Source organism: Aedes albopictus, chromosome 2 (genome assembly GCF_035046485.1).
Source record: "Aedes albopictus strain Foshan chromosome 2, AalbF5, whole genome shotgun sequence".
NCBI lineage: Eukaryota > Metazoa > Arthropoda > Insecta > Diptera > Culicidae > Aedes > Aedes albopictus.
The window spans coordinates 403,831,039-403,844,298 of NC_085137.1; the positions used below are offsets into that span (position 1 = coordinate 403,831,039).

Here is a 13,260-nt window from a genome sequence, read left to right on the forward strand (position 1 = left end):
ATTCTATACCAAAAATGATCATCAGCTTACCGAGTTCAAAAATGCTGTAAACTAGTGTTATAAGTCTGCAATTATTATGAGCTCTTTATTGTGGGGAGATTCAGCCCGAGGCTGGTTCATCCCCGCGTGTATTTTTTAGACGAATTATTGTTGGAATCTTTGGAAGGACTCCCAAAATAATGTTTTAAGGAACTCCTGGATTAATTTTAATCTAATCTCTGGTAACATTTCTTGTTAGGGTTTCTGGAAGATATTCCTGCTGAAATACTTGGAATTATTCCAGATTGAATTATTGGATCAATCTCTTGTGGAATTCTTGAAGAAATATATGGAGAAATCCCTGAAGAAATCTTTGAAGGAACACTTGCAGAGATACCTAAAAGAATTTCTGTTGACATTACTTTGGGAATCCCTGGAGAAATTCCCGAAGGAATGCTTGCAAAATGCCCTGGAACAGTCACTGGAGGAACCTCTAAAGCAGAGGTTCCCAAACTTTTTGCTATCGCGGCGCCCTTTGAAATTTTGGAAAATTCAGCGGCGCACCAACATCTTTTAACAGAGAACTTTCTTTATTTTAGAACAACTGCAGCTCAAAAGTTTTGATGCAAAATTGTGAAGTATTTACAGTTCCTTGTTTTCTCAAAATCCAAATAATGTTGAGTTTCTCAACATGTTCTTTGATATAAAAATTGCTTAAGGATTTCGCACTAACTAAACAAATATGACAAAAATGTCTTAAGCAAACTGCTGATTCCAAATATTGAATTATATTCTTGTACCGACTTTTCAAACCCTCTAAGCAGAATACCCTCTTCGAATGAGTGTAATCAGTTTCATAGGGCGGAATTAAAAGGTACGAAACTGATTACACTCATTCGAATTGAATCATAAATAGACGCAATACTTTGATGTTTCCGGGTGAATTCAAATGATTTCACAGAATTCAAATTATTAAAATCTTAGATTTCTGCGGGAATTACAAAGCTCTCAAAGATGGTCAATAAAAATGTAGCGTGGAAAATTTCAGAAAACTAAGATACAAACCTAGAATGTTGATGTTATTATTGTTTTAATCGCCGCGATTTGATGTGCTGGTAGTTCATCGATTGGTTTTCGGCGAGAAATAATTAAAAACTTATTTGCCACACTGTCCGGACGTTTCGGTCGATTTTACTGGCCTTCGACCATCTTCTGCGGACTAATCTTCCAGCCGTCTCTTCACTATCAGTTATGGCCGCTATTTTCAAACTACGAATACAATTGCTCATTACTGTTTACAAAATGTAAATGTCGAATCAAAAAAGATATCATTGACCGTTGAAAACCCCTCCCAGAGACAATTTCTGGCTACGTCACTGTCTGTGATAGTGACGTTAGTAAAACATGACGTACTGAAAACCAGTAGATAACTCAATGTCCGGGAGACTCACGGAAATTATTATAGAAAAGCTATAATAAGGGTTCTGAAATAATTACTTTTCATTAAAAACTGTTGGTAGAATCGAAATATCAACTGAAGTATTGGAAATCCAATTATCTATTTTAAAATCTCTACAATAATTTCTCAAAAGTCCTAGAATTTAAAGGTTTCATCAACATCAAAATGTTTTAGGAGTACACCAGAAATTCCACAAAGAATATTAGAATTTGTTTGATTGATTTAGCTTTCAGTCCTTGGCTGGTTCGTCTCTTAATATTAGGAACACTTCTAAGTTCCATCAAACAAAAAAAAAAACCTTTCCATATTGATTTTTTTTTGTTTTTGTTCTGGCTCAAAAGCCTGCGGCGCGCCAGCGAAATGTTCACGGCGCACCAGGGCGCCGCGGCGCACAGTTTGGGAAGCACTGCTCTAAAGATATCCCAGGAGAAATTCCCGGAGAAATGACTGGGGAAACCCATAGAGGAATTATTGAAAAATTCTCTGGAGCAGTCCATGCTGGGATCACTGAAGAAAGCTATAAAAAAAAATCCCGGAGGAGTTCGTCGATGCATCCTTACTTCTGCAAATATGTAAAAAAAAAAAATCTGAAGAAATCGTGGGAGGAATTCTTGAAGCATTTCTTGGAACAATCCCTAAAAAACTATCTGAACCCTGCAAGATGCCCATGGAAGAATTCACGGTGCAGAATCACCTGGAGAAGTCCCTTGAGGAATTTCTGAACGAATCCCTGGAGAAGTTCCTGAATAAATGCCTAATGGAATTTTTGGAGGAAGAATTCGTAAAGAAATCCCAGGTATTTTATTCTTAACATGACATTTGTTTGAATTGAATACTAGTGAAAATTTGTGTAGCAGTAGCGCGTATGTTCTGCATAGTCCTTCTTTTTCCCTACCGTAAACGGTTCCAGCATATCAGGAAAAATTTGGCATGCTGTTTTTGTATTCCATGAATAAACATCACAAAATTTAGCCATTCAACCAAGCTTATTTTTTGGTAAAATTATATGATAAGATTGAAATGGTTCTCTTGGAGAAATCCTTGGCGAAATTTCCTGGGGTTCTCGAGTAAAAATGGTGTGATCATTGTGGATAAAAATCCTAATTATTAGAATCATTGATTTTTTTAAATGTTTTTTTTTTTCTGGAGCTCTGAATTATTGATGATCTATGAGTTGGCTTGAATTAAAAAAAAAATCTGGTGCCAGGGGAGGGGGGGCATGGCCCCCCTGCCCCCCTCTGGCTACGCCCATGAACGCCCACGAGGTGTAGTTTTAGTGCTGTTCAATGACGCAGGCGGAACCTAGCCTTAGTTTATGGATGTCTGTAGAAAAAATTAAGGTCAATCCAGGTTATTCCAAGTTTCTTAAAAAAGGTTCTTCTTCTTCTTTGTGGCTCTACGTCCCCACTGGGACTTGGCCTGTCTCGCTTCAAGTTAGTGTTCTTTGAGTACTTCCACAGTTATTAATTGAAGGGCATTCTTTGCCTGCCATTACATGAACTTGTATATTGTGAGGCAAGTACAATGATACACTATGCCCAATCGAGAAAATTTTCCCGACCGGAACGGGAATCGAACCCGCCGTCTCCGGATTGGCGATCCATAGCCTTAACCACTAGGCTCACTGGAGACCTTAAAAAAGATCTCGCTTTGAAAAAAAAAAAACAAAAAAATGCCATGAATGAAAGAATTTTGTCGATATTCTTTCCGCCAAAAGTCGGCAGCCAATTAAACACCCCATAATAAATTTAAGAATTTCCATAAATAATTCGGAAATTGCCAAAAAATAAATAGGGGTGGAAGCAATAATATATTATAAAAGTTCCATAAACAAATCAAAAAGTGCATAAATAAATCAAAACTTCCCATAAATAATTGATTTTCGAGCAATAAAAAATGTCAGAATTTCCACAAATAATTCAACAATTGCAATAAAAAACTATATTTTTCCCAACAAAAAGTTTCGAACAAACTGCATCATATAACTATGATAGAAAGACTGAAACTATGTGTGCAATTTAACAGACAATCGCTTGCTGTCCGAACTCGCTAACGCTCGTCGGACTTTAAAAAGGGATAACATCTCTGTTCGCATTATACCGGGCAAATTCTTGGATCTGTGGATTGCCAAGGATCGAATCGACGCAGTAACGGCGCGTCGGATTTCGGAATCTTCGGCGGCGTTCTGCCGCCTCAGTTCCTCAATCATCTATGCGGCTTAGCTAGAATTGCATTCAAGTTAATTGCTAAATTTTCCATTGTTTTTTTGATTGGGAATTTTTAAATTATTTATGAAAAAATCAGATTTATTTATGGAAAATTTAAACTTTTTTTGGTGGAAAAAATGTAGTTATTTATTGCTATTATTGAATTATTTGTGGAAATTCCGACATTTTTTATTGCTCGCAAATTTATTATTTATGGAAAATTTTGATTTATTTATACACTTTTTGATTTGTTTATGGAAATTTTGTAGTTTATTATTGCTTCCACCCTTACTTCTTTATTGGCAATTTCTGATATTTTCATGGAATATGATCACTTTTTTATGAGTCGTTTATATTTTAGCCCCAAAAGTTTGTATCAATATTGGCATTCATCAGAATTCGATCGGTTGCGTTACTCCTCGGCCATTATATATGCGGATTATTTCAATCAATGAACTTGATTCATACATTCACCATAAGCATTCTTTAAAAAACCATGCGATTCTTTCAAATGGGGAAATTTTGGGATTTCCGGATAAAACAGATGTCCGGCTTACGAATTGACTATAAAATAGGCTACGAATGGTTGTTTTAATCATTCGGTGGCTGACAACCAATTGTGCTTGTTGTAGGCTATTTCAGCTGGAAGTGTTACAAATATGAAGTGTGTTTTGATCCTGTTGGTGATCGCTCTGGCCGTGTTTGCCGCTCCAAGCGAGGGAGAGGAGGACGCATGGACATCGTTTAAGGTACATGATAAAAAAAATGCATTTAATTTGGAGTAGAATGGATTTTTTGAACGATGGTGGATTCTAATGCTTTCTTAGGGCCGTCATGGAAAGCGGTACAACGGTACCGAGGAACACCGTCGCCGGGGTAACTTCAACATGAACAAAGCCAGAATCGACAGCCACAACAGGCGTCATGGTCATGGTGGTGTATCGTTCCGCATGGGAACCAACAAGTACTCCGATATGACCCCGGAAGAGTTCGCCCAAACGATGAACGGCTTCAAGCACGGTGGTGCAGTGTAAGTAGCTCTAATTGAAAGCGTGACAATTCTTCCAACTACAAACAATATCCTTTATAACAATATGCAGTAATGCCAATGGAATAAAGATTCCCAAAATAAGCAAATGAATATTTTGTGTGAAATGTGTGTGAATATTTCCCCTTAAGACAACGATTTCCATTTAATGAAGAGCAATGAAGAACTCAATAACAAATTTCCTAACCATAGCTGCTCGTTAAGTACATGAAGAAGCAACTTTATATTTCAAACCGCCATAAGCCAATGGAAATTGTAAATGATTGTTGAGTAAAATTAAAAATTTGTCATGCTTGCTATAGTTCCAAATCCTCTTTTTATTTGTTCTTATTACCCATTTTTATATCAGTCCTAACTTCAATCGAATGAATCTTTCAGTGACCAAAGAACCAGACAAGCACGAGTTACCGTTGCAGCAACTGCGGTTACCAGCATCGATTGGAGAACTAAGGGCGCAGTCACACCAGTTAAGGATCAAGGTAAACCATCATAACGTTTTCTACAAACAGCGCACTTACTAACTCACTTACTAACTCCATATACCACCCGTTTCCAGGTCTTTGCGGTTCGTGCTACTCGTTCTCGGCTCTCGGAGCACTGGAGGCACAGCACTTCAACAAAACGGGCAAGCTGGTCAACCTGTCGGAACAAAACATCGTCGACTGCACGCTTTCCTACGGAAACAATGGTTGCGACGGCGGTAGCATGACCACCGTTTTCAAATACGTTAAGGCTAACAACGGAGTTGATACTACCGCTAGCTATCCTTACAAGGGCGTTGTTGCAGCTACCTGCGGTTTCAACTCGGCCAACGTTGGAGCCACTGCTACGGGCTATGTGCGTCTGCCGGTGAGTGAGGCTTCCCTGCAAACTGCTGTCGCCTCCATTGGTCCAGTTTCGGTTGCCATCGATGCCTCTCAGCCGTCCTTCCAGCAGTACAAATCCGGTATCTACTACGATCCGCTGTGCAGCAGCACTCAGCTAGATCACGGTGTAAGTACTCTTGAGATGGGGGACATCCATTGTTAATCGATTATCTTCATCGATTTTTCTTCTTCCAACAGGTGCTGGTTGTTGGTTTCGGAACGGCCAACGGTACTGACTACTGGCTGGTCAAGAACTCGTGGGGCACCTCTTGGGGAGAGCAAGGCTACTTCAGGTTGGCACGTAACCGGAACAATCACTGCGGTGTGGCTTCCGATGCCAGTTACCCAACTGTTTAAGAAAACGTTTGACGCATACTTGAGTGCCCCGAAATCCTGTAAAATAACCTAATTATCGTGTCCTTTGTACACTGCCGTTCTACGCATAGTTGTCCCATGTTATATGGGATTCCCATATAACATGGGACAATTATGCGTAGGACGGCAGTACAGTGCTTATAAAGTTTAGCATTCTCTAGTCGGAAGTAAAATATTGCAATTCAAATAAAACTAGAATCAATTTTATTCTTTTGTAGTTATAATTGTTTTAATATCAATAAACCTGACTTAACCAGCCCCCTTTCCCAAACCATAGATAGACTAATGTTTTCAAAAAGCATGTTCTCATATATTCATGGGTGTAAGGACTGTTCATTTTATAAAGAGTTCACCTTGCTTGTGCGATATGTTTTTATTTTTCAATATAACCATTATCAGTTTTTTGCATAACTTTCAACAGTTATTCTGCAATGCAGGAAAAATATAACATTACTCGGGTAAATGAGAATATCTAAATCATATCTCAAATCGAACATTTTTTGCTGTCATAGCTTGAAATTAATGAATATCGCACGAATAGCTCAAAGTGATATGATATCAGTTTTTGTTCTTGTCGAAATAGCTGAAAATTTCTACATAAGAACAAGTTTAGCTCTTCTGCACAAAATGGAACACATACAGGGGGTGGTCAAAATGGTTGGGATAGGCAACTTTTTTTTCTCTCACAAAAAAATTCAACATGCTGTGACTTTTCATAGAGTGCATCAAAAATTTTCAAATTTTGACTGTTTGTCAACCTATTATACATATGTGCATCATTGGTACAAATTTGAGCTCGATTGGTTAATCTGACGCGAAGCTAGCCAAAGTGTCAATCCATCATAACTTTCTTCAACGTTTAAATAGTACCTATGTTTTGAGTAATTTTCAAGCATTAATATATTGTTGATAATCTCTCAAAATTGTATTCAATTCGTTTCACTGGTCTCCGAGATATGACAGCTCAAAAATTAGCTGTCTTAAAAATAGTGTTTTACGAGAACAGTTTTAGCTTCGCGAAAGATTAACCAATCGAGCTCAAATTTGTACTAATGATGCACATATAATAGGTTGACAAACAGTCAAAATTTAAGAATTTTCTATGCAATCTATGAAAAGTTACAGCATGTTGATCTTTTTTGTGAGAGGAAAAAAAGTTGCCTATCCCAACCATTTTGACCACCCCCTGTAGGGGTCATTTTGCGTAAACTAGCGTAACACACGTTTTTTGATGGATAAACTACTAGATAGCCCTTATTCTGATTGACAAGCTACCCTTAGAGCTATCCTCCTTGTGGTTAGCGTATAGTTATTCTTTTTGTGTAGAGTAAACGGAGATACATTCTATCAACAAATTTTTGAGATCGTATTAATTCCTGATCTTTCTTCTTATTGATTTACTTGTTAGAGCTTCAAGGAGCCATGCCTTCAACTTGCGTTGACAAGATTGACAAGATGTGAGAAAGCATCATTATTAAAATTACCGTCAATATTTATTTTCTTAAATCCTAGAGATGTTTTTATTTGTCTATGTCGTTTATTTTCAAGGCTACCGTAGTGCATAATGGAGCCGATGTATGTTGGAGAATTTTGGTACTTTATTGTACGTAAAGTGTTGTAATATAAGGCACATGTAACCGCTGTGCAGATCTGCGTCAGAGCGAACGACCTAAACATATTCCCATTTAGCGAATACTGAATAAATTTGTATATTATTTTACAGGCTCACGTGACCGGAGCTTTGCTAAAACGAACTAAGTTGCAAAAAGTATCCTACGAGCCACTCACAAATAAACAACTACAAGATTATTTGACACTTTGACATGTAGGCCTTCATTAACAATCAGAAACCTCAGTGATCTTCATCGATGATAAAATACAGAAATAATTACATTTACATTACATTCTCTGGATGAACTATAATATTAGCATATGATTACAGTTTGGTGAGGATTAACGTGTGTCTTCGTTTAAGATAAAACAGTGCTTCAGAAATGCTTCTAGGATTCAACCAGAAATGTCTGGAGGGAGCCGTCCAAGAATTTTGACTGGGTGTCTTTAGACAATTCTTGTTGGACATCCCCCAAGAATTCCTGGGAACTCCTGAGAGCAAATACCGAATAAATCGAAGCTAGAAATGCTTGAAAAATCACTGCAGAAAAGCCTGGAGAAATTTTAGCAGGAACTTGTATCCGGATAAATCCTTGAAGACATCCCTGGTGGAGTTTCAGGATTAATTTATAGAGAAATTCTTGGGAGAAACCCTGAAGACATTTTTAGAGGAATCTAGCAGGCGTTTCTAGAGGAAAAATTCTCTTGGAATTCCTCCAGGAATTCCCGCTAGGACTCCTCCAGAAATTCCACCTGGGATTCCCCTAGTAATTTTGTTGTGATTTCTTCATGGGCTTCTCCAATAATTATTATAGATACTACCACAAATTTCTTCATGTAATCTTTTACGAACTCCCTCTGAGATTTTTCCAGTTATTCTAGTTGAGATTTGTTAAAATATCACGTACTTATCGTGACTAATTATGAGACGATCGTTACGATAAGATTAGATCAGAACATTAACAATCCGGCATCGACGCATCGTGGACGTTCAACATGACATTTCCAATAATGCCCAACGTGATCCAATGTTGTGACGACATATTACAGAGCGCAACATTTTTTTGTCTGAAGAGCAAACTTATGTGTCTCCGACAGATTTTGGGCCGCTGAATCCGAATCCGGGCTCAGATTTGCTCCAGCACGTCACAATCTTGAGCTATACCTAAAATTATAGGGCAAAACATGCGATTTTGGGCTTTTTTTATTGCAACCCGGGTAGAGGTTAATAACAAACCAATAACTAAAGAACAACATATTTTGTCATCATATCTAAATTTGCAATTCTTTAGTTTTTTTATGAATAGCTCAGGATGACACATAAATAGCGAAACATGCTATCATTGTAAAACTTGTAATTGGCGAGTTATTATTAAATAGTATAATAACATAATAATAACAAATGTTACTATCATACTATCAGTCATAATATGAAAACAATAACATAATTTACCATCATATTAAAATATGTAATTATTTTGACATTCTTTTTGCTATTATTTTGTTATCACAATGGTAAAATCAGTTATTTATTAGTTGTTATGCTATAGAAGTTTAGATATTGTTTTTGTTATTTTAACATTTATTTCAAACAAACTAATAGCAAATTTTGCCATTCAAACATTCTATTTTAATGGTAGAATTTGTCGTTACTGTTCTTACGTTGGCACAAATCACGAAAATTTGATAGTAATTTGTCTATCATTCGCCATTTTGCTCTACCCGGGAAGCATGTGAATATTTTTTTGAAGTATTCGAAAGGTAAATTGTTCAATTAACATCTAAATCTTAAGCATTTAATGTTGGTAAGTAAACTTGCATGCACCTTTTGGAGGGTTTCTTGTATGGGAAATATCGTACCTAATATAAATCGCTTAAAACTATCAAATTCGATTTTGTAAAACGAAATATTTTGCATGAGTCGCTAATTTAGATGTTAATTGACCAATTTACATTTTGATTGCCAAAAAAATATTTCCATGCTTAATAACTTGTAATCAAAAAAGCTCAAAATAGCATATTTTGCCCTATAAATCGAGGTATTTTTCAAAATGGTGACGTGCCGGAACAAATCTGAGCACGGATTCGGATTCAGCGGCCCAAAATCCTTCGAAGTCACATAAGTTTGCTCTTGAGACAGATTTTTGTTTTGCTGTGTTATTTACTCATATTTGAATTCAGTGTTGTGAGTAATTCTATTGGATTATCATATTAATCGTATTGAACTACAAAGTTGAATTAGACATATCTATATAGGACATTGACCACTTGACCTAACAAATGAAATACAGAATCACCATCTGCAAACCAACCGAAAAATGTGATAAGTTTAACAAAATTTTAAGGCAATTGGGTGCAATGAAAATGGTTATTTTACTATAATGTGATTTAATTGCATTCCAATTCATTTGTTTTGATGAATAAATAAACAAAACAGTTTTAATTCGAATGAGTGTAATCCGTTTCATACCTTTTAATTCCGCCCTAATTGCTTATCCTTTGACAGATACGCGTATTTCGACTATCACTTGTAATCTTCCTCAGTGTCAGTTATCCAGTGGCGTGGTGTTCACAGAAGGAATTTCAGGAGATCATTGGAGAAATGTGTAAAAATATCACGAAAGTAATTTCTGGAGGATTCCATTGAGAAACTTTTGAGAAGTTATTGCGCGCAAACCCCAGGCATTCTAAGACAAATTAGTAACAACGGTTGTCGAACCAACATTCCTTCCCCTTTCCCGATGACCGTAAGGACGTGGCCGGCGCCATTATTGACTTTAAAATATTGAACTCTCGATTTGTGCACATTGAGAGTGTGTAACTAGTCCCAAGCACCATTCATTGGATCTCTGTGCAACTTCGATTGTTCTAGTCAATCACGAAGTAGCAACTACGATGTATACGGTTATCTTTGCTTTGCTTTGCTCTTGCTTTGCTAAATGAAGAAACATTTTCAATAAGTGCCTATTCCGTTCATTCAGCAATACTTTCAGAACTTGTTATCAGTTATTTGTTACTTAATGGCGTCATAAGCAATAAACATATTATCGTCATTAAAATCAAAAACAAACTTAAGTTTAGGTTCAACAGCGATGCCAAATATCATGGAATAATCCGGAAACTATGTCTAGTACGGTAAAGTCGCCTTTGATCGAATATTGCTCAAAAAAGATTAGTTTACTTCTAGTTATTGTGTTCTTCATGACAGTAGTGGTTGAATGTAGACTCATATGAACAACTGTAATGTTATTTTGAGGTCTTTAACAAAATTAACTCGTTCTTATTCTATGACTATAGTAGAATATTCTTAAATTCTGAGACTTGCAGACATTTACACAGAGATAGTTTAGTTTCTATACTTTTTTTTTTTTCTTAAAACAAAGATATTGCCCAATCTTCGATTGATTTTCCTGGCTTACCTGAAAATATTTAATTTATAAAATTTTCTTTTCAAGGAAGGCCAACATGCTCAACAATCATAATTATTGTGTTTATGATAAGATTCGTAATAGAGGCATACTTTGGTATAATAGTAAGGACAGATTTCGTCTGTTCTTCCTCTGGGTCCTAAAAAATGCATTTTTCTAATAACTTAGAAAAGGTATTTCAAATGATTTATAGTATTCCGTTTGCTTAGGTTATGTAGAATTATTTAAGCTGTGAATGATTTGTACGACTTTAATGAGATATGATCATATAGTAAACAAACGCATGTTTTATTACGATTTTTTATGTCACATAATTATAAAGAATATTTCAGGCATACTTCAGTGGGCTGGTCTTTTATGGGGAATGTTGAAGACAACTAGTGATGGAAATGAGGGTTTATAGGTTACCAGGTTACGCAAAATATCCTTATTAATGAGATTTATACTGGATGTAAGCTGTGGAGCATGACTGGTAAATTGTAATACTATGATGGAGGATGTCAGTAAAGCATATAAAGATGGCACGCACAATCACTAACAAGTATCTCAATACACAGGCGTGCGATCATACAACAATGTATGTAGGACTTTAAGATTGTAGTTTTATCGAAAAGTAATCCAAATAATCGAAGTGTTCTATTTGCAAATATAACACATGACAGTGCACTGCAGTGCTGTGAAGACAATATAGCCACACTGTTGCTGTAAATGATTATCTCGCCATGGAGGGTTTATTGCTCTCTAGTGACCAAACTATGAAAGCCAGGTTAGAACAATGTTCAGCAAAGTTTTAGAATAAAGACATGCACAGAAAACCTCCATACATTGTTTTTTGATATAATGCCTGTGAAGCGAATTTGCAGCAAGTTAACGTTACGTTGTTTAAGCTATTGGTCCCATCCTTCCTAACAATCACAAAAAAAAATACTCTAGACCCCCCGACAAATTATTTAGACTTTACCTTAAATTAAAGAAAAATATCTAAACTTTTTTATGGCAAAAACTCAGACTTACTTATTTTTTTTTGTTTTAAAGTTGCTCTATAAACACACCGTGACCCGCGAGTTGAGAAAACGGATTGCGACTGCGAAACCAGTAAAAGTCCTGTAGGCTGCAAACGAAGCCAAAACTCGCCTGGTAAGAGTCTGATTTTTGCGATCACTTCATACGGCCACGAATCGTTGACATTGAGAGAAGTTGATCGAAGTTGTCTGAAGTTTTCAAACGGAAAGTGCTGCGAATAATACTCGGCAGTAAATTAGAGGACGGCATCTAGCAGCGTGGCATGAACTACGAATTGTATCAAGTAGTGGAAGGTTGGGTAATATGCACCCCTAAGCAAACGTGGCACTATAGCTACGATTAAGGCCTTTTCTTGTGTCATTACAAAATGGCTTCTTCAGAATCGTCGTCCAAATTCAACTTTACACAGTATTGCAAAAATACATTTACGTAAGAAAATCGACGCTTACCTTTTCTCTAAAATTCTCCACTTCACGCAAGATATTTTGAAATGAAATATAGAACACACTATTCCAAATAAAATTCTCTTTGGAACTATCTATACCACAAAGAAATATTTTCACTCAAACTTGAAAATTATTCAAATTTGTCTCAACCGCACCAAGAGTTCGATGGCAATGTTTACCACCCTCCACAGTACAACGACGACGGCAGCAGCGCGACGCGACGGTGCTGTTCGGCGCACAATCATCGATCGTTGAACGCAGTAATGTCGATCTTGCGGGCCAATTCATCAATAAAATCAATCAAAATCATTGAAATGATCAACTCAAATTTACCGATTATACGTCGTAAAATCGAAAACTATTCTTCGAATGATTATTGTTGTACTTTGAATCACATATGATAGTAATAAAAGCTAATAATTTTTATTTGTGAATTGAAATGTGAAATCTCCTCCGCACTGTCCGCCAACACTGCTGCTGCTTGCAAACATCAACAGCGCAAGAGCATACTAAGAGTATTCGATCATTTTTGGCTTATTACACATAAAATTCGGTGTTTTTCGTAATATTGAGACATGTTTCATTGTTATTTAGCAAAATAGAGTAGTCTACTGCTTGAATTGCTTTTAAATGATTAATAATCTTGAAATGTTTACATTGGTGAAAGCGAGACAAGGAGGCTTTATTTTTGTTTGTTTGTTTATAGAACAAATGTAAAAAGGCAACACCACTACTGTTGCGCTCGATGATTGTTAGAAATAAGAATCGAAAAAGAAGTGCTGAAATAGGAGTGACACAGGGAGTCACCTTAAGATGAT

The 13,260-nt window shown here is 36.5% G+C and overlaps 2 protein-coding genes across 3 annotated transcripts in view; both read left to right on the forward strand.

The window, feature by feature from the left end:
- LOC109413839 (neogenin) overlaps positions 1-13,260 on the forward strand; it is a 636,710-nt gene that overhangs the window by 220,212 nt on the left and 403,238 nt on the right. The gene's annotated exons all lie outside the window — the stretch shown is intronic.
- LOC109413838 (procathepsin L-like) lies at positions 4,227-5,981 on the forward strand. Its single transcript, XM_029860902.2, has 5 exons — positions 4,227-4,394; positions 4,473-4,675; positions 5,072-5,172; positions 5,250-5,686; positions 5,758-5,981. Exons 1-5 carry the CDS (start codon positions 4,305-4,307, stop codon positions 5,914-5,916), a joined length of 990 nt encoding a protein of 329 aa, XP_029716762.2. The 5' UTR covers positions 4,227-4,304; the 3' UTR covers positions 5,917-5,981.